The sequence below is a fragment of the Ranitomeya imitator genome, chromosome 5, assembly GCF_032444005.1.
Source record: "Ranitomeya imitator isolate aRanImi1 chromosome 5, aRanImi1.pri, whole genome shotgun sequence".
NCBI lineage: Eukaryota > Metazoa > Chordata > Amphibia > Anura > Dendrobatidae > Ranitomeya > Ranitomeya imitator.
Window position 1 is genome coordinate 83297920 of NC_091286.1, and position 22020 is coordinate 83319939.

General features: G+C 44.3%; 1 protein-coding gene across 2 annotated transcripts in view; it reads right to left on the reverse strand.

Moving 5' to 3' along the window:
* Positions 1-22020, reverse strand: part of LOC138681406 (protocadherin Fat 4-like) — a 286716-nt gene that overhangs the window by 120562 nt on the left and 144134 nt on the right. For both annotated transcript variants that reach the window (XM_069768890.1, XM_069768889.1), the window contains exons 36-39: positions 20735-20845; positions 20570-20668; positions 8211-8291; positions 5018-5119 (exon numbers count right to left, since the gene is read on the reverse strand). In XM_069768890.1, the coding sequence (XP_069624991.1) occupies positions 5018-5119; positions 8211-8291; positions 20570-20668; positions 20735-20845 (393 nt within the window). The remainder of the gene's footprint in view (positions 1-5017; positions 5120-8210; positions 8292-20569; positions 20669-20734; positions 20846-22020) is intronic.

Sequence of the window (22020 nt, forward strand, 5' to 3'; positions counted from 1 at the left end):
CGAGGACTCGGAGGGCAACGGTACATACCGCTGAAAGATATATAAATTTATAAATTTAATGGGCCACGACAAGGGCAGAATAACATAGAGGTGAGAAATATATATATTTTAGAGGCATTATAATGAATAAAAAAGCATAATATCCTTTCTTTTATTAAGGCCATGCGGTGTTCTAGTTCCCAATTTAAAGATTCACCATGTTTCCCTATTTCTTAAAGTTACCTCGGTATCCCCTCCTCTAAAAGGTCTGTGTGTTTTTTCAATTGCATAAACCTTTAGTGAGTCGAGATTGGATTGATGTGAATTGATGAAATGCTGCGACACTTGCGATGTATTTCTATGGATGTTAACATTTTCCACGTCATGAATATGCTCCCGAATTCTTGTTTTGAGTTTGCGTATGGTACTCCCAACATATTTAAGATGGCATGTTGTGCATTCCATAATGTACACTACATTGCTGGTATTGCAATTTAGGAATGTTTTAATTTGGTAAGTTTTCTGATTATTTACATCCGCAAAGTCGGAGCGTTTCTGTGCAAACTTACAAATTTTACAAACTGAGGCACCACATTTATAGAAGCCCTTAGTACTAAGCCAATTGTGTGGTTGTACATGGGACGTATTTAAGGAGCTAGGTGATAGACTATGACCTAAGGATGGCGCTTTTCTTGACACAATTCTGCATCCATGTTTAAGTATGGCCGCAATGTCAGGATCTTCCCTTAAAATAGATAGATTATTTCTTATAAGTTTGCTAATGGAAGCAAATTGATTGCTATATTGAAAGACCAAAGTAATGGGATTAGTAGAAGTTGTTGTATTATTCTGCTTTAATTTGAAGCGGGGTTTTTTGTCCACAATTTTCTCGGCCCTCTGTAGGCACCACTTACTATAGCCCCTCTGTGTAAGTCTGACTTTGATGTCCTTGACCTCCTTGGCATAAGCCTCTATTTTAAGTCTATCACCTAGCTCCTTAAATACGTCCCATGTACAACCACACAATTGGCTTAGTACTAAGGGCTTCTATAAATGTGGTGCCTCAGTTTGTAAAATTTGTAAGTTTGCACAGAAACGCTCCGACTTTGCGAATGTAAATAATCAGAAAACTTACCAAATTAAAACATTCCTAAATTGCAATACCAGCAATGTAGTGTACATTATGGAATGCACAACATGCCATCTTTAATATGTTGGGAGTACCATACGCCCACTCAAAACAAGAATTCTGGAGCATATTCATGACGTGGAAAATGTTAACATCCATAGAAATACATCGCAAGTGTCGCAGCATTTCATCAATTCACATCAATCCAATCTCGACTCACTAAAGGTTTATGCAATTGAAAAAACACACAGACCTTTTAGAGGAGGGGATACCGAGGTAACTTTAAGAAATAGGGAAACATGGTGGATCTTTAAATTGGGAACTAGAACACCGCATGGCCTTAATAAAAAAGCATACTATCCTTTCTTTTGTTAATTATAATGCCTCTAAAATGTATATATTTCTCACCTCTATGTTATTCTGCCTTTGTCGTGGCCCATTAAATTTATAAATTTATATATCTTTCAGTGGTATGTACCGTTGCCCTCCGAGTCCTCGAACCAGCCCAGCTGCGTTTGACGTCGTTCTGCTCGGTTTATGTGACTGTTGTTTTTCTTTCTTCTCCTCTCTTGGTGCATGTGACCACTAGTCTATCGCCCCTTGAGGGATTTTTCAGTCGAATGTTTCCATTGCAGTGTATAGTTTGCTATTTTGTTAACTGTTTCATTATCTTACATAATACCTATTTGAGAATATATACCATTATTTTTCCAGGCTTCCTATTTGGGTATTGCTTCAATTCTGTTTTTGCTACCATCTTATGAAGAGCCTGATACAGTGCAAAACAAGAAAATTCTTCTATACCATTTCTGTATATGCTATTTTGTATATTTCCGTCATTAATTATGATTTTCTTTTTATTTTATTTTATTTTCTTTCACATTATTGGGCAATCATACTGTTGTGTCTCATATCCTTTAATTGTATATAGCCAAATTACAGTGGGGCAAAAAAGTATTTAGTCAGTCAGCAATAGTGCAAGTTCTACCACTTAAAAAGATGAGCGGCGTCTGTAATTTACATCATAGGTAGACCTCAACTATGGGAGACAAGCTGAGAAAAAAAAATCCAGAAAATCACATTGTCTGTTTTTTTAACAATTTATTTGCATATTATGGTGGAAAATAAGTATTTGGTCAGAAACAAAATTTCATCTCAATACTTTGTAATATATCCTTTCTTGGCAATGACAGAGGTCAAACGTTTTCTGTAAGTCTTCACAAGGTTGCCACACACTGTTGTTGGTATGTTGGCCCATTCCTCCATGCAGATCTCCTCTAGAGCAGTGATGTTTTTGGCTTTTCGCTTGGCAACATGGACTTTCAACTCCCTCCAAAGGTTTTCTATAGGGTTGAGATCTGGAGACTGGCTAGGCCACTCCAGGACCTTGAAATGCTTCTTACGAAGCCACTCCTTCGTTGCCCTGGCGGTGTGCTTTGGATCATTGTCATGTTAAAAGACTCAGCCACGTTTCATCTTCAATGCCCTTGCTGATGGAAGGAGGTTTGCACTCAAAATCTCACGATACATGGCCCATTCATTCTTTCATGTACCCGGATCAGTCGTCCTGGCCCCTTTGCAGAGAAACAGCCCCAAAACATGATGTTTCCACCTCCATGCTTTACAGTAGGTATGGTGTTTGATGGATGCAACTCAGTATTCTTTTTCCTCCAAACACGACAAGTTGTGTTTCTACCAAACAGTTCCAGTTTGGTTTCATCAGACCATAGGACATTCTCCCAAAACTCCTCTGGATCATCCAAATGCTCTCTAGCAAACTTCAGACGGGCCCGGACATGTACTGGCTTAAGCAGTGGGACACGTCTGGCACTGCAGGATCTGAGTCCATGGTGGCGTAGTGTGTTACTTATGGTAGGCCTTGTTACATTGGTCCCAGCTCTCTGCAGTTCATTCACTAGGTCCCCCCGCGTGGTTCTGGGATTTTTGCTCACCGTTCTTGTGATCATTCTGACCCCACGGGGTGGGATTTTGCGTGGAGCCCCAGATCGAGGGAGATTATCAGTGGTCTTGTATGTCTTCCATTTTCTAATTATTACTCCCACTGTTGATTTCTTCACTCCAAGCTGGTTGGCTATTGCAGATTCAGTCTTCCCAGCCTGGTGCAGGGCTACAATTTTGTTTCTGGTGTCCTTTGACAGCTCTTTGGTCTTCACCATAGTGGAGTTTGGAGTCAGACTGTTTGAGGGTGTGCACAGGTGTCTTTTTATACTGATAACAAGTTTAAACAGGTGCCATTACTACAAGTAATGAGTGGAGGAAAGAGGAGACTCTTAAAGAAGAAGTTACAGGTCTGTGAGAGCCAGAAATCTTGATTGTTTGTTTCTGACCAAATAGTTATTTTCCACCATAATATGCAAATAAATTGTTAAAAAAACAGACAATGTGATTTTCTGGATTTTTTTTTCTCAGTTTGTCTCCCATAGTTGAGGTCTACCTATGATGTAAATTACAGACGCCTCTCATCTTTTTAAGTGGTGGAACTTGCACTATTGCTGACTGACTAAATACTTTTTTGCCCCACTGTATATGTGTGTCTCTTTGTTTGCTTTTTCACACTATCAGGTGTTTTCAATTAGCCATTGCACCGGTGTGCCTACCGAGTGCTAGTATAAAAAGCATCGAACAGGCTGCATACCAGATATCATGATTAAGGGTGCTCTGTCACCTGAAACGCGTAGATCATGTTTTTATTGTATTGTGCTGATGTTTCATCCTCTGCTTCTGACATGAAGTGAATAAAGTATCAAGTTTTTACTTTTCACGCCTCGTCGAGCTGGAATTTCTTCTTTTTCTCTGGTCTCTTCACGCTTGACACAGCGTCTCCGTGCTCCGAGCCTTCTGGGATTACTACTATGGTGAGCTGGACTTTCCCTTCGTAAATATTAAATGCAGCTTAACAGTCTATAGGAACTTTAGAGGAAAACGCAATCAAGCAGAAAGTCTATGAAGCACAGTTGTACTTGAGGATACTTGACCCGAGTAAGTCCTTGTTTAGTCCAAACACAGATAGATATGCTTATAAGGCAGTTCAAGCAATGTCTTATCTCAACCAGGAAGGCCTGGGTGATAATCTCAGGTTTAAGCAGAGCAGCAACAGCTTACATCTCCAGCAAATGCAGATGGAAACAAACACAAGCAGCCTGATGGAGGAGGATCACTGTAAACCGATGTATGCAGCAGAAACTCAGAGCCGAGTAGCAGAATCTCCACATAGGTTTACAGGAGAAGGAGCGGGTGCAAAGCCAGGGAGCTGTGTATCCACCAGACTTCTGCACAACACAACTATTGGTTCCAACCCCATTTATAAGGCAAGAAATCCCACTTATTAAACCTGACAGGGCACACCTGTGAAGTGAAAACCATTCCCGGTGACTACCTTTTGAAGCTCATCAAGAGAATGCCAAGAGTGTGCAAAGCAGTCATCAAAGCAAAAGGTGGATACTTTGAAGAACCTAGAATATAAGACACATTTCCAGTTGTTGCACACTTTTTTGTTAAGTATATAATTCCACATGTGTTAATTCATAGTTTTGATGCCTTCAGTGTGAATTTACAATTTTCATAGTCATGAAAATACAGAAAAATCTTGAAATGAGAAGGTGTGTCCAAACTTTTGGTCTGTACTGTATGTCTATCTCAAGAATGGGGTCCTGGTGCATGCCTTTGGCCATGGACAGATTGTTGCGCATGCACAGCCCCCTCTGTTGTATTCAGGTTCTAGAGAGTGAGAGCAGTCATGAGTCCTAAGCGGCTAATCCTATTTCCAAGGCCTCGTGGGTGAAGGAGGTATGTCACACGATCTACTTATTAAAGGGAAACCCACATATAACTAGATATTTTCCAGTTCTTCAACACTAGGGGTGATTTAGTTGATTTAGGTGATATTACCCGTCTTTATGTAGTAAGGTGTTCTGTCCTGGTCGTTCTTGGGTATCTGCCACAGTCTGATCCGTCTCCCAATCTAGATTCTGTTTTTTTGCTTTCTTTGGGCTGTAAAATAAATCAGTCAAATGTGGTCACAGGGGCAGAAAAAATAAAGAAAACGTTGGCTTGCTTGTTTCTTAAACTCCTTAAGGAATTGTATGCGGCTTGTCTTTTGCAGAATTAGTTGTATATGTTAAAAGTACACCATTTGGGGTTATATAATTAAATGAGTAATATATTTTATTTTATTTTTGTTGGCGGAAGATAAAAATCATTCCACCATGTCTTGCATTTTATGCCATATATCTTTCAGCATAAGAAACTTGCTACTTTGGCTGTATTCACATGCTGCAGATTTTGTTGCAGAAATTTCTGAGATGACTGACAATAGCTTCTGGGATTCTTTCACATGTTTGAGGCAGTTGCAGAACTGGCGAAACAAAATAAATCCATATTCTCTGGGTGGCTGAAATTACATCAACACCATAAATGTATAATGTTTTATAAAAAGATTCTTTCTTTTGTAAGTTTACACAATAACCACACATTGCATGGACAAAAAAATATATATTGTCACATTCCAAAATCGATCTTTTTATTTTGTATATCTTATTTGATGTACAGTACAGACCAAAAGTTTGGACACACCTCCTCATTTAAAGATTTTTCTGTATTTTCATGACTATGAAAATTGTAAATTCACACTGAAGGCATCAAAACTATGAATTAACACATGTGGAATTTTATACTTAACAAAAAATTGTGAAACAACTGAAATTATGTCTTATATTCTAGGTTCTTCAAAGTAGCCACCTTTGGCTTTGATGACTGCTTTGCAAACTCTTGTCATTCTCTTGATGAAGTTCAAGAGGTAGTCACCGGGAATGGTTTTCAATTCACAGGTGTGCCCTGTCAGGTTTAATAAGTGGGATTTCTTGCCCTATAAATGGGGTTGGGACCATCAGTTGTGTTGTGGATACACAGCTGATAGTCCTACTAAATAGACTGTTAGAATTTGTGTTATGGCAAGAAAAAAGCATCTAAGTAAAGAAAAACGAGTGGCCATCATTACTTTAAGAAATGAAGGTCCGTCAGTCTGAAAAATTGGGCAAACATTGAAAGTGTCCCCAAATGCAGTGGCAAAAACCATCAAGCACTACAAAGAAACTGGCTCACATGAGGACTGCCCGAGGAAAGGAAGACCAATAGTCACCTCTGCTTCTGAGGATAAGTTTATCCGAGTCACCAGCCTCAGAAATCGCAGGTTTACAGCAGCTCAGATTAGAGACCATGTCAATGCCACACAGAGTTCTAGCAGCAGACACATCTCTACAACAACTGTTAAGAGGAGACTTTGTGCAGCAGACCTTCATGGTAAAATAGCTGCTAGGAAACCACTGCTAAGGACAGGCAACAAGCAGAAGAGACTTGTTTGGGCTAAAGAACACAAGGAATGGACATTAGACCAGTGGAAATCTGTGCTTTGGTCTGATGAGTCCAAATTTGAGATCTTTGGTTCCAACCACCGTGTCTTTGTGCGACGCATAAAAGATGAACGGATGGATGCTACATGCCTGGTTCCCACCATGAAGCATGGAGGAGGAGGTGTGATGGTGTGGGGGTGCTTTGCTGGTGACACTGTTGGGGATTTATTCAAAATTGAAGGCATACTGAACCAGCATGGCTACCACAGCATCTTGCAGCGGCATGCTATTCCATCCGGTTTGCATTTAGTTGGACCATCATTTATTTTTCAACAGGACAATGACCCCAAACACACCTCCAGGCTAGGTAAGGGCTATTTGATGAAGAAGGAGAGTGATAGGGTGCTACGCCAGATGACCACCAGGCCTGAACCCAATCAAGATGGTTTGGGGTGAGCTGGACTGCAGAGTGAAGGCAAAAGGGCCAACAAGTGCTAAGCATCTCTGGGAACTCCTTCAAGATTGTTGGAAGACAATTCCCGGTGACTACCTCTTGAAGATCATCAAGAAAATGCAAAGCAGTAATCAAAGCAAAAGGTGGCTACTTTGAAGAACCTAGAATATAAGACATAATTTCAGTTGTTTCACACTTTTTTGTTAAGTATATAATTCCACGTCTGTTAATTTATAGTTTTGATGCCTTCAGTATGAATGTACAATTTTCATAGTCATGAAAATACAGAAAAACCTTTAAATGAGAAGGTGTGTCCAAACTTTTGGTCTTTACTGTAGGTTTAGGTGGGCTTGTTTTTCCGAGAAATAAAAAATTAAACACTTCTTCATGGAATTTTTTTTTTTAAAAAAAACCTTTATAAAGTTTATTTATTTTCCACTTTAATTTTCACAATGCAATTAGCTGATTGGTTGTATAATGTTTTGGTATGATAAGTATACCAAAGCATTAGCCCACATGCACACGTTGATTATTTGGTGCATTTTTTACCTCAGTATTTGTAAGCCAAAACCAGGAGTGGAACAACCATGAAAAAGTATAATAGAAACACGTCACCACTTCTGCAATTTTTTTACCCACTCCTGGTTTTGGCTTGCAAATTCTGAGGTAAAAACTCACCAAATACTGAACTTGTGACAGTGGCCTTATAGTCTGTCAGTAATAACCTATAAGAGTTTGTGCACACGGCGTATTTTAGACACCGGCGTACCCACCAAATTTTGCTACAGGAACACACTTCAAGAGAACGCCGGTGGATTTTCCGGAAGGTTCTACATTGCGGTCTTTATGGTGCAGTGCATATGATCATTCTTTTTTATGTTTACTGATTGCTTTTTTAGGTGGGTAACAGAGTGCACCCATCTAAAGAGACGCTATGGTCACATACCCTTCTAGCTATACAGCCTTGGTAGGTGTATTTTTGGGAATTTGTGAGGCCCCCGGCAGCCATAACTATTCATTAGCACCTCCTAATAGCGAGCTCTCTCCCTGTATCTAACCCCCTAGACCCCCTCTGCCCCCAATCATTATTGACTGTTAAACAGCCATGATAAGATATATCTCAGCTCTGAGCCATTCCAGTGGTGGATGTTGGTGGACAGCTGATTTTAAAGTGATTGTCCCCTATGAATAGTCTTTGTCTACATGTCCTTACCGCCCTTAGGAGCATCCGTACTAAAGGAGCCATACACACACATACACATTTTGAAGAAACCCTCACCTTTTGCGCTTATCTCCAGAAATTTGTCTTTCATTCACAGGTTTTCCATTTTTATCAGCGACAATATTTTGCAGCTCATCTCTAGAATCAAATAAGAGAATACAAACTATAACATTCTAATAACAACTTGATTGATTATTGCTTAAATACCACCTTTTAATATCAGACATAACCCTTAATTTTTTCCGCTGATATACCTTTACAGTGGGGAAAATAAGTATTTGATACACGGCTGATTTTTCAAGTTTTCCCACCTACAAAGAATGGAGAGCATTTTATGTACACTCATCGCTCAATTACATGACCCTGGTATTGTCGAAGCCTCTTGGGAAAGAGGGAGATACCTCCTGCTGACACTCTTTCAATCCCTTACCTTTTCTCCCAACGCGACCACCCGAACCCATTCTCCCAATTAAGACAGAGACAAGAGTTTCTTTGGAATTATGTAGGCCACAGCAGCCTGTTTATTAAACAAAACAACAGTTAACAATTAATGTAAAAGCATACATTTCAAAAACTAGGGGAAGTCCTTGGAGCCCAAAAGAATCTGGTGATTTTAACCATACCGCAAACATAACTCAAAACCATATTTTACTCCCAGCCGTTGTAAACCTGGCTCGGGAGCACCAAAAACCCCACAAGAGGGTTCACTGTTCGCGGTAAAAACGTGAGATCCGACCACCCCTGCCGGAACTCCCCACCACCAATCACCAGATCCGAAACATAATAAACTTCAAAACAGAGGAGCCATATACCGATGGACCCCCCAAACCAATTTCCACCAACTCCAAGGACTCCCCCCAGCCGCCACAACGAGAGGCCTTTGAACACCTTAAAGGCCCGAGACCCCACCCGACCGAAAAGCTATGGCCCTCTCAATGCCCTCCTGTAACCCGAGAGCCCAAAAATCCATTCCCACAGCATTCAAATGAACACCGTCCGCCAACCAATACTCCCCTTTTCCTGATTCCAGTTCAAAATGTCTAACCGCCGCGCCCCCATTCCTAACCACAAAGGCAGACACCGCCTTGTTCACCTTTATGCGGGCCTTGTCAATTTTTACCAAAGACCGCATGTGCTTCCACCGTTTCCGCGGCACAATTTCGGACCAGACGATAGTCAACCCCGGGTACAAAACCCACAACCGCAAACAATCCTGTTTTATGTCTCTGACCAACTCCCGAAAAGGTCGGACCCCGAGATCGTTACCCCCCACGTGCAAAACCAAAACGTCGGGGGCTCTGTCCAGTCTCACGCTGTTATGGATCTCCCGCAACACGCGATTCCAGGCCATACCCCGAAAACCGAGCCACCGGATGACTGCGACGCTTCGATCAAAGCCCAGTTGCCTGCCCTCCGTCCGAACGTCGGCTCGCAGAGCTCCCCAGTGCACGTACGAGTGTCCAAGAATCCACACCAATAAACCTTGGTGACCTGGAAAACAAAACACAAACTTAACAACTGTCCCCAACTGCAGCAAAACACTCCATCAAGCCTATAAAACCCCCTCGACCACCCCCTGTGGCCGCCCATAACTCCTAAAGTGGTTGGAGCGCCACCTACCGATCCTGCGAATGGCGGAATCCCCCAATCCCCCAATTGCCGCTTCAGTTGCGGCTCCTATCCGGAAGGAGTGAGGGGCGAAACAAGCCCCATCCAAACCCACCGACGCAATCGCCTTTTTGAAAACCGCCGTGAACTGGTATCGAGACAAGCAGGAACCGTCCTGGTGACATAACAAAGACCCATCCCACCTAGGCTGCAGGCCCCAAAAGTTGCTAAGGCAAGAGACTGGACACATAACAGACCCCGCAACTGAACCCACCACAATTCTGCTGCCCCGCCCCTCCTGATCTGACTTTGACCGTCGCAACCATAACTCCACCTGGCCCTCAGCCAACAACACATCCCTGGCCAATAAGCCCCCCGACCCTTTTTTGTTTGGTGCCACCAACTCTCCCACTCTAAACGCCCCAAAAAAGGCCAATGAAAAAGCCAGCCGAAATAAACAAAGCTCATAAAACGAAGAACACAATGAAGACAACGCCTCGCCCAATTTTTCCAAAACGTTAAAAGACACGGGCCGCCTTGAATCTGTTCCTCTGGGCCGCCGCCTAAAACCTTTTACGGCCCTCTGCACCAAAAAGGACTTGGTGATATCGTCCTGACACCGCAATTTGCAACCAAAAGCCAAAGCTGCCATGACTCTTGACACTTTTGCAGGAGACCAACCCGTTGATGCCCCCCGGCTTAACCATGGCAACAGGATCCCGACCTGATCCTGGTGGCTCAGCCCACCAGATGCCGCCGCTAGGAAAACCTCCCACTCCCACCAAATTGCCTGATAGGCCTCCCAGGTTCTGGGAGCCAACGACGCCTTAATCAACGCCTGAGCGTCCTGGACACCGCTAGCCAAAGTTCTGGAGGGCACTCCAAACCGACCATCTCCGCCTCCGGGGCCAATGACCGAAAGCGATCGAACTGTAAACGAGAAAGAGAGTCAGCGATAGAGTTACGAACTCCCGGCACATGCGACGCTGTGACGTGCGCATTCAGAGTCAAACACAACAACACCAAATGCCGTAACACGCAAACCACCGGCGGCGATGATGCAGACAAACTATTAATCGCGCACACCACCCCCATGTTATCGCAGCGAAAACGAACGCGCCTGTTCCGAAAAATATCTTGCCACAAGTGCACAGATACCAAAATAGGGAAAATCTCCAGAAGAGCAATGTTACGAACTAAACCGGAAGAAATCCAACTCGCAGGCCACTTTGCCGCGCACCATTGCCCTTGAAAGTATGCTCCAAAACCCGAAGCTCCGGCTGCGTCAGTGAATAATTCCAACGACTCGTTGTCAATCACACCTGCCATAAACAAAGACCTACCATTATATGACTCAGGAACTCACTCCACACTGCCAAATCCTCCTTGTGCTCAGCTGATAACCGCACGAAATGGTGAGGAGCCTTAACTCCCGCCGTAGCGCTAGCCAACCTCCTAGAAAAAACTCACCCCATTGGCATGACTCGACAAGCGAAATTAAGTTTACCAAGCAGTGATTGCAGGTCTCGCAAAGGCAACTTACGCAGGCGACCAGTCCGCCCAACATCTTCCCGCAGGCCCGCCAATTTGTCCTCCGGCAAACGAAACTCCCACCGCACGGTATCAATGACTATGCCTAAGAAACACAAACACGTACTCGGGCCCTCTGTCTTTCCCGGGGCCAGCGTGACACCGAACCGCAAAGCCACCCATTCAATCGCACTCAAAATCCTTGCACAGCAATCAGACCCCGCCGGGCCGATGCACAAAAAATCGTCTAGGTAGTGTAGTACCGCGTCACAACCAGACACATCCCGTACCACCCATTCCAAAAAGGAACTAAACGCCTCAAACAGAGCACAAGACAGCGAACAACCCATGGGCAAACATCTGTCATCAAAAAATTTATCCTCCCAAAAACATCCAAGAAGTCTAACACTAGACGGATGAACCGGCAGCAATCGAAAAGCGGATTCTATGTCCGTCTTTGCAAGCAGGGCGCCTTTTCCGCATTTCTGCACCCAAACTACCGCTTCATCAAACGATGCGTAAACCACCGAGCACAACTCAGGATTGATGCCGTCGTTCACCGACCTACCCTTAGGATACGACAGGTGCTGAATAAGTCGAAATTTACCCGCTTCCTTCTTAGGGACCACCCCCAGAGGGGAAACAACTAAGTCCTCAAACGGAGCGTGGTCAAATGGGCCCGCCATGCGGCCCAGAGCCACCTCCTTACGTAACTTCTCTGAAACCACCTCAGAGTGTAACAAGGCTGAATGCAAATTTTTTCTAACAACGGGAACCACAAAAGGAGGGGCCGGAATAACAAAACCTTCCGTAAAACCGGACAGTAACAGTGCCGCCTTTTCCCTATCTGGGTACCTATTTAGATAAGGGACCATCCTTTCCACCATCACCGGAGTCTCCCCCATGGGAATTACCTGAACCTGATTTTGCCTTGCCCTTCTTAAAGCATTTCGTGGCTCCGTGGGAGGAACCACTGCAGTGGGAGCACAAATGTTTAAATCTACAATTGCTTCCAAATTTGCACTGTCCCTCATTAAATTGCCAGCAGACGCCCAACTTCTGTCCGCCTGCCTGACCGGCGTTGCCTGAAGTGCTCCCTGCACCGGACTGAGATCCATGGCCGGACCCACCGGCCCCCCCTTGAAAGGGATGGCCGAACTTGTACTGCGCCATTACGCGCAACCAGAGACCAATATCTTTCTGGTCCCACCTAATGGCCGGCTGCACAGCTTTTCTCTGCCTAAACTGCTCATCGTACCTAAGCCACGCCTGACCGCCATACACCCTATGAGCCTCACTGATGGAATCCATGTAGCAAAATAGCCCCGAGCAATTCTCCGCAGCCTTCTCGCCAATAACACTGGCCAAAATGGCAAAAGCCTGAAGCCAATTAGCAAAAGTCTGGGGAATCAAACGCCAACGCCGTTTTTCTTCCTCCTCCTTTTTTAAATCCTCCTTCTTCCCCTTGTCAATGTTAAATTTCTCTAGGGGGAGCATTTCTCTAGGGGGAGCAGTGAAAAGATTTCCACATACTCGTCCTTGCTAATCTTTTCCCTGACCTCTTTCTTAAGATGCGCCCCCAACGGGCCCTCAAAACACACGTATACTTCGCCGTGCGCCCTATCATCTAAGTGGACCCTACACTCCTTCTCCTTCTCGGTCTGCACAGAAACCGAAACTGGCTCCGCAACCTCGGCCTGCACTACTGCTGCACTAACTGGACTCCGTGGTACACCAGACCAAGCACCCAGAAAACCCTGCGGAGCCACATCACGATCCAATCTAGCTAGCAGGTTCTGCACATTAACCAAAAGCTCCCGCACCCCTGCCGCTTCACCGCCGCCTGCTACCCCTGCCGCAGCTACGCCGCTAAGCGCTCCCTGACCCCCACTAAACGCAGGCGCACTAGCATCAGAAAAACAAACACGAGACACAGACGCATACTCACCGGGCTGCAAGGGATCTGTGGTCCCTCCAGCCGGAGTGCTGGTATCCGGACGTCCACGAACGGCCCAATCCGCCACCGACCCGTCCAACGATGAGCCTTGGAGGTGTCCGTCAGACCCGCTGCTCCGGGACGCCGCTGGCGCGTGGGACACCGGATTCGGACTCCACACGATAGGGGGAGACGCCGCCTGGACCGGCGAGGGCACAGCCTGCTGACCGGTGCCAGCCGCACTCCAGGCCGCCGCAGGAGGCTGTCCGCTCCACAGCCCTGGAGCAGGGGGACCCCCCGCCGCTGTTGTAGGGGCCGACCCAGCGCCGTCCTGCCTCGGGCCGCCCGCCCGGCTTCCATCCACCGCTCCTCTGGGTCCCGCTCGCACCGCCGAGGCAGGCCGCGTGGCAGGGACGGCACCGCCGCGGCCTCCCGCTGCTCTAGGCCCCAAGCGCTGCCCGGCGCGTCTAGGCTCCGCCCCCACCGCACCACGAGGTGAGGGCCTTGCGACCGCCGCTGCGCCCCACCTGGCAGTCGGATTCCTCCCAGGCCGGGGCCTACTCGCCGCTGCTCTTACCGGCGCCCGGCCTGGAGGGTCCCGGGAGGGGCTCCTACACCTGCGGGGGGCGCTAGGCCCAGGATCCGGCGATAGGCGCTCGGGGGGCCGTGTCTGCCAAGCCCGCCGATCAAGATGGGGGACCGCCGGCGGGGATCCGCTGCCGCCGGCGCCGCCGTCCAGCAGGTGGGTAACCTGCGCCTCCAGCCATCCAGGAGGCCGGGAGGCTGCAGCCGCCCTCAGGCTCTGCAGCACCGCATCAACTCCGGACATGATGCTTCTAGTGCAGGTGAGCGGGAACTGACCGGCCCCCGCCCCCTGACACTTCACTAACCCTCTCTTCCACTAGCCCCACCGCCCCCTAATGCTGTTAACCCTTTCAGCCCCACCCCCTCCTCTCCAACCCATTGTCATGCTGGCCTTCGCTTAGCCGTGGGGGGGAGGGGGCGTCTCGCTCCGGCCTGTCCTGGATAAATGATGAGACCAGTAAGGCTGGGTTCACACTTGAGAGTGCAATGTGAGAAACGTGCGCGAGTCTCTGGCATCAATACCCGGCACTTGGGACCGGAGTTTGAGGCTGCATATATTTCTATGCAGCTGAACGCTCCGTTCCTGAGTGCCGGCGGCAGTGCCGGGTATTGATGCAAGTTTCTCGCATTGCACTCGCAAGTGTGACCCCGGCCTAAGACTGATCATCAGGATAAAAACTATAACGGGACTAAGAAGTATCTGGTGTATTAAAGGGTTCTGGCATTTAAAGGGAACCTGTCACCAGGTTTTTCCCATATAAAATAGAGCCAGTTATTGGTTCTATAAGGCCATGTTCACACTTTGCGTTTTTTACCGCGGAACCGCGGCGATTTTGCATCTGCGGGTCCGCTGCAGTTTCCATTAACCATATTTGTGTTAAAAAAAAAAAAAAGAATTAAAATAAAAATAATGATATACTCACCTCTCAGCGCTGCACGCGGCCGTCCGGTCTCAGGTTTCCTATGCGAGCAGGACCTGCGGTGACGTCGCGGTCACATGACCGTGACGTCACGAAGGTCCTTCTCGCACAGCATCTTTGGAACCGGACCGCCGCCTGCAACACTGAGGAGATCGGGACGTCAGAGAGTGAGTATATCATTATTTTTATTATTTTTAACATTACTATTGATGCTGCATATGCAGCATCAATAGTAGGAGTAAATCCCGCAGCGGAACCCGCAACACAAACCGCGATAAATCTGCAGGGATAACCGCAGTGGGTTTGTCCTGCAGATTTATCAAATCCGCTGCGGGAAAACCCGCGGGAGAATCTGCAGCCCCCTTCCTAGGTGTGAACATAGCCTAACACATCATGCGATGGACTTTGTTTCTTGCAAAACAAAAAATGTGTACATAATTGTTGGATCAAGACCAGCGATGCCCATCGTACCACATCACCTCATAGATGAGTGTAATAAAAGCTATTTTTTGCTTTATGAAGAACGCATTGGGGACATACAGTGGGGAAAATAAGTATTTGATACACTGCCGATTGCAAGTTTTCCTATGTACAAAGAATGGAGGGGTCTGCAATTTTTATCATAGGTAAACTTCAGCTGTGAGAGATAGAATCGAAAAATAAAAACCAGAAAATCACATTGTATGATTTTTCCATAATTAAATAGCATTTTATTGCATGAATTAAGTATCTGATCACCTACCAACCAGCAAGAATTCTGTCTTTCTCTCTGAATATGTGTAAGACGGACAATGGCCGGTTCGCAGTGAATACAACATTTCTACGGGTCAAAACATCTAGTGACGTTCAATCACTTGCTTTATCAGGTAATCAGGTGGTGCACGTCATGATAATCCACTAAAACCCATTTTAATTTTTTATAAAAACATGGACAGATCAGTTCTATCATTTAAGCCTAGTGGGCCAAATGCTCTTGTATTCAGAATACATTTTGCCTCTGTTTGTAATATCAATGTATTGTGGTTACCATCCACCTGTTCTGGGATGATTAGCCTGTTCTATTCCTGCAAAGGTTTATGTGTGTGGATCAGCTCCATGGCACTCCACTATATGTTTTATCAATTTAGGGGAACCTTTTCATGTTTATATTGAATACAAATGTTTGCAAGAAACAACGTTCGTCCCATGGTGTGTTATAAAACCTATTCTGAGTGGATTCTGGGTAAGATGATACCGGCAATACGCACAGTTGCCGCAATTGAAATTTCCTTTTGGTATATTATTTTCCAACGAACTTTTGTGAAAGTGGATAAATTCTGTGTTTTATTAGAATGTCTCCTATATTATGACTCCATTTGTAGGAAGAAAAGGGGCTTTCGTACCACTATTGGATTTAAGTCCTGGTTACCTTCAATTAAGTGCCAATTTTTGTTTATTGCAGTATGAATTATTCTATCCATATGGCTATTTTTGAAATTAAACACAAATCATCGTTTACCTGAACACTAATATAATGGAGCATTGTATTAGTAGATGTTGGTTTTTTAAATGCTCTTGTGATTAGTTGATCCTTTTTACCATAATTTGGACATCGAAAAAATTCTAAAAGAATTTGGTAAAAGAGGGTCAATACTGCTCATCACCATCATACTAAATCTGGATTACCCTACAGTCAATATTTGAGACTCCGAAAAATAAATAGTACAGATAATATGTAGAATGTGCAAGACCAGGAATTAACCAAAACCTATTTGAACAGAGGACATACTCTATGTGTTCTGAATTCAGCCTTGAAAAAAACTGAAACTGTTTCATAGGGAGATCTGCTGAAAGAAAATCTGTCAAGGAAAGATACTGATCTCACAGGTAACCGATAAATTTTGTTTAAGCTGTGTCGGTGCTTAAAAGAAAGGACTGTCACCTCTCCAGCGGTTCCCTTCTTGGATCCAGGACCCGCGACTGGACATCTCAGGATCACAGATGACATCGGGACCCAGGACCTCTTCCGAACCAGGACGACTACGGACCCTTCAAGTGTACAAGCCGGGATGCCTCTGCCATCGTCGCAGAGACTGCTCCTCATCTACGCCAGACTGATAAGTTTAACACCTTTGAACTCTCCCCTACACAATCTTACAACCGTTGCCCCCAAGTTTACCCAGAATAGCCTGTCCATCCTCCCCTCCATTTATCCTCTCCCTGTGCGGAGTAACGTTGTTACATTAAATCCCTCTGTTAACCCTTGTTATGCCTCTGACTGTTACTGCATCCCGGCACCTGGCTTCACTGCAATAAACAAAAATTGGCACTTAATTTAAGGTGACCAGGACTTAAATCCAATAGCGGTACTAAAGCCCATTTTTTTCCTATAGACGGATTCGTAATATAGTAGTCATTCTAATAAAACACAGAATTTATCCACCTTTGGAAAAAAATATACAAAAAGGAAATGTTAAATGGGGCAACTGCGCGTATTGTTGGTATCATCTTACCCAGAATCTACTCAGAATAAGTTCTATATCACACCATGTGATGAACTTCGTTTCTTGCAAAACAAAAAATGTCTGCGTAATTTTTTCTCTGTGCAAATTCTTTTATATAAGCAAAACAATTAGATCCTTGTGCATTTGTTTCCGCGAACATTTTCATTCAATAGAAACACAGAAAGGTTCCCCTAAATTGATTAAGCATATAGTGCAGTGCCATGGAACTGATCCACACACATTAACCTTTGCAGGAATAGAACAGGTGGTAACCACAATAAATTGCAATTAGAACGAGAGGCAAAATGGATTTTCAATACAAGAGCATTTAGCCCACTAGGTTTAAATGATAGAACTGATCTGTGCATGTTTTTATAATGTTTAAAAAAAATTAAAGCACATTTTAGTGGATTATCATGACATGGAGCACCTGATTACCTGATAAAGAAAGTGGTTGAATGTCACTAGATGTTTGGACCCGTAGAAACACTGTTCAGTGCAAAATGGCCTTCATCCATCTTACACATATCCCTGTACCCTCTGCCAGCTGCCTGCCACATATTTGTCTGAAAATTAAATAAAGGACTGATTTTTTTCAAAGAAATGGTGAGTGCCACATTTTTCTAACACTTGCAACATGGACCTGTTTGAAGTTTGCCAATGACCATCTGGATCATCCAGAGGAGGCATGGGAGAAGGTCATTTGGTCAGATGAGATCAAAGTAGAACTTTTTGGCACCAACTTCACACACCATGTTTGGAGGAAGAAGAAGGATGAATACAACCCCCAAGAACACCATCCCAACCGTGAAGTATTGTGAGGGAAACATCATACTTTGAAAGTGCTATTCTGCAAATGGGACAGGACAACAGTTAAAGGGCGGATGGATGGGGTCAAGTATCATGATATTTTGTCCAACAACCTCCTTTCCTCTGTTAGAGTATTGAAGATGGGTCGTGGCTGGGTCTTCTAGCTTGTCAATGATCTGAAACACACAGCCAGGGCTACTAAGGGGTAGCTCTGTAAGAAGCATTTCAAGGTCTTGGAGTGGCCTAGCCAGTCTCCACACTTAAACCCAATAGAAAATCTTTGGAGAGAGCTGAAACTCTGAAACTCAATGTTGCCTAGTGACAGCACCCAAACCTGAAAGATCTAGAGACAACCACAAGAGCACCGTTCCAACCGTGAAGCATGTTGGGGAAGAGAAACATCATACTTTGAGGGTGCTATTCTGCAAAGGAGACAAAATGAGTGCACTGTATTGAAGGGAAGATGGATGGGGTCATGTATCACGAGATTTTGGCCAACAACCTCCTTCCCTCAGTAAGAGATTTTATGATGGGTCGTGGTTGGGTCTTCCAGCATGAAAATGACCCGAAACATTAGCCAGTCTCCAGACCTGAACCGAATAGGATGGAGCTGCAACTCTGAAACTCAATGTTGTCGAGTGACAGCAAGAACTACAGGAAACGTCTGACCTCTGTAAATGCAAACAAAGGTTTGTGTAGCAAATATTAAGTTCTGTTTTTCTATTGTATCATATACTTATTTCATACAATAAAATGCAAATAAATTATGTAAAAAATCATACAATGTGATTTTCTGGATTTTATTTTTAAGATTCTGTCTCTCACAGGTGAAGTGTACCTATGATAAAAATTGCAGACCTCTCCATTCTTTGTAGGTGGAAAATATTGACAAATCGGCAGTGTATCAAATACTTATTTCCACAATGTACCTGGGCTTGTTTATGACAAACGGTTCTTCCATTGTTTTTTTGTGAGGAGGAGGCCTCCTGACGGAGCTGCGAGGACAGTGAAACGCGCGTCGAGGTGCAGCCTTTTGATCATTATCCTGATACTGAGATGGCTGCAGGTAATTGATACATCTATACAACTTAGCATGATTAACAGACTAAGCCATTTAGCTTAATATATTAACTTCATAGCCTTATTTTGGGCAAGATTTATGGTTGATTAATTTTTCATGCATATTTATGATATGTGGTTTTCAGCAGCTTTGTAGATTGACATCTTATGGGACATTTGCTATTTGATATAACATCTAAATACATTTATGCTGATTAGTATTTCTGTATAATAGCAGTGTCAGGATATATGAGTCATACTCTCTATTTCCTCTGTTACCAGTCATTATTGTCCATGAGCAACAGGGTTGTGTTCACCCCTGCTGCATATTGTATATGTGGTTATTTACAGTGAGATATATTTATGCTCTATTTGCGTTATTTATGGAATTGTCCTGATTAATATTACAATAAAGCTATTTATATGTTTTACACATTTTGATCGTGTTGCGACTTCACTGTCTCTATTGGTATTAGTTGTTTGATTGTGAAGAGGATCATAGTTGTTTGATTTGCAGAGGAATTGTTTTGCTGGTATAGTATACAGCACAGCCCACACAGTAGTATACAGCACAGCCCACACAGTAGTATACAGCACACACAGCCCACACAGTAGTATACAGAAAAGCACACGTAGTACACAGCACAGCCCACACAGTAGTATACAGCATTGCCTACGTAGTAGTATACAGCACAGAACGGATGGACTCTACATGCCTGGATCCCACCATGAAGCATGGAGGAGGAGGTGTGATGGTGTGGGGGTGCTTTGCTGGTGACACTGTTGGGGATTTATTCAAAATTGAAGGCATACTGAACCAGCATGGCTACCACAGCATCTTGCAGTGGCATGCTATTCCATCCGGTTTGCGTTTAGTTGAACCATCATTTATTTTTCACCGGACAATGACCCCAAACACACCCCCAGGCTGTGTAAGGACTATTTGACCAAGAAGGAGAGTGATGGGGTGCTACGCCAGATGACATGGCCTCCACAGTCACCAGACCTGAACCCAATCGAGATGGTTTGGGGTGAGCTGGACCGCTGAGTGAAGGCAAAAGGGCTAAAAAGTGCTAAGCATCTCTGGGAACTCCTTCAAGATTGTTGGAAGACCATTTCCGGTGACTACCTCTTGAAGCTCATCAAGAGAATGCCAAGAGTGTGCAAAGCAGTCATCAAAGCAAAAGGTGGCTACTTTGAAGAACCTAGAATATAAGACATATTTTCAGGTGTTTCACACTTTTTTGCTAAGTATATAATTCCACATGTGTTAATTCATAGTTTTGATGCCTTCAGTGTGAATTTACTATTTTCATAGTCATGAAAATACAGAAAAATATTTAAATGAGAAGGTGTGTCCAAACTTTTGGTCTGTACTGTATATGCTATACATTTTTTTTACATTCTGTTTTAATGGAATATTGCTTTCAAAATTTGACAAAAGTAAATGAATCCTAACAAAAGCAATAGACATTTCAAGCTTACCCACAATCTTTTTTAGGAGCAGCCGCAGCACCACTTGCTGAATGTATCAATTTACGTAAAACCTTATTTGCTGCTTTCAATCCCTTCTGGAAAGTTTTTCTGCAACGAGTAAAAATATTAATAAAATAAAACATAAAATAGTGGCAATAGACATATTAGACTTACGCATCATCTGTTTTAGGAACTTTACTTGCGGATCCATCATCACCACTTCCTGAAAGTAGTTTTTTTAAGAAACCCTTACTTTGTTCTTCAAAGCACTGGGGGGAAGTTTCTCTAGAAAGAGAGAAAACATAAATACACCAAAAGAATTACAGCCCGTTAGTAGTAAAAAGTAATAGCCACAACATATCTGGGGGAATTTGTTTGACAACCCTGTCTAACCACCTATCTAGACCCTTCTATTACTATTTACTGTGGCATTCAAAGGGTTAAACAGCTATGATCTGAGCGATCTCAGATCTCACCTGTTCCAGGTGAGTGCTGGCTTTGCCATCATGTCAGATTACCCTTGAGTTGATGTCGTTAGCATCCTTTCGACCATCCATACCATCAGGGCGAATTTGTAAAGTTCACAGCTGATATAACAATCAATTGGCACCCTACGATGGAGATCCTCATCAGTTTGTTTAACCAATTAAACCCTCCCAATCACTAGTAACATAGTTACATAGTTATTAAGGTTGAAGGAAGACTTTAAGTCCATCTAGTTCAACCCATAGCCTAACCTAACATGCCCTAACATGTTGATCCAGAGGAAGGCTGTGGCCGCATTTTGTTCTAAAATAAACTGTATTGCTCATCATTAGGGTTGAGCGAAACGGGTCGTTCATTTTCAAAAGTCGCCGACTTTTGGCAAAGTCGGGTTTCATGAAACCCGATCCGACCCCTGTGCGGGGTCGGCCATGCGGTACGCGACTTTCGCGCCAAAGTCGCGTTTCAATGACGCGAAAAGCGCCATTTCTCAGCCAATGAAGGTAAACGCAGAGTGTGGGCAGCGTGATGACATAGGTCCTGGTCCCCACCATCTTAGAGAAGGGCATTGCAGTGATTGGCTTGCTGTCTGCGGCGTCACAGGCGCTATAAAGGGGCGTTCCCGCCGACCGCCATGTTACTGCTGCTGATCTGAGCTTAGGAAGAGGTTGCTGCCGCTTCGTCAGAAGCAGGGATAGTGTTAGGCAGGGTCCATTAACCACCAAACCGCTTGTGCTGTAGCGATTTCCACTGCCCAACACCACCTTCGGTGTGCAGGGACAGTGGAAGCTACATTTTTTTTTTTTTCCCCTCAGCGCTGTAGCTCATTGGGCTGCCCTAGAAGGCTCCCTGATAGCTGCATTGCTGTGTGTACGCCGCTGTGCAAACCAACTGCTTTTTTCAAAGCACAAATCCTCTTGTTCCTTCCTTTCTGCACAGCTATCTTTTTGGTTTGTACACACTTTTTATTTAATTTG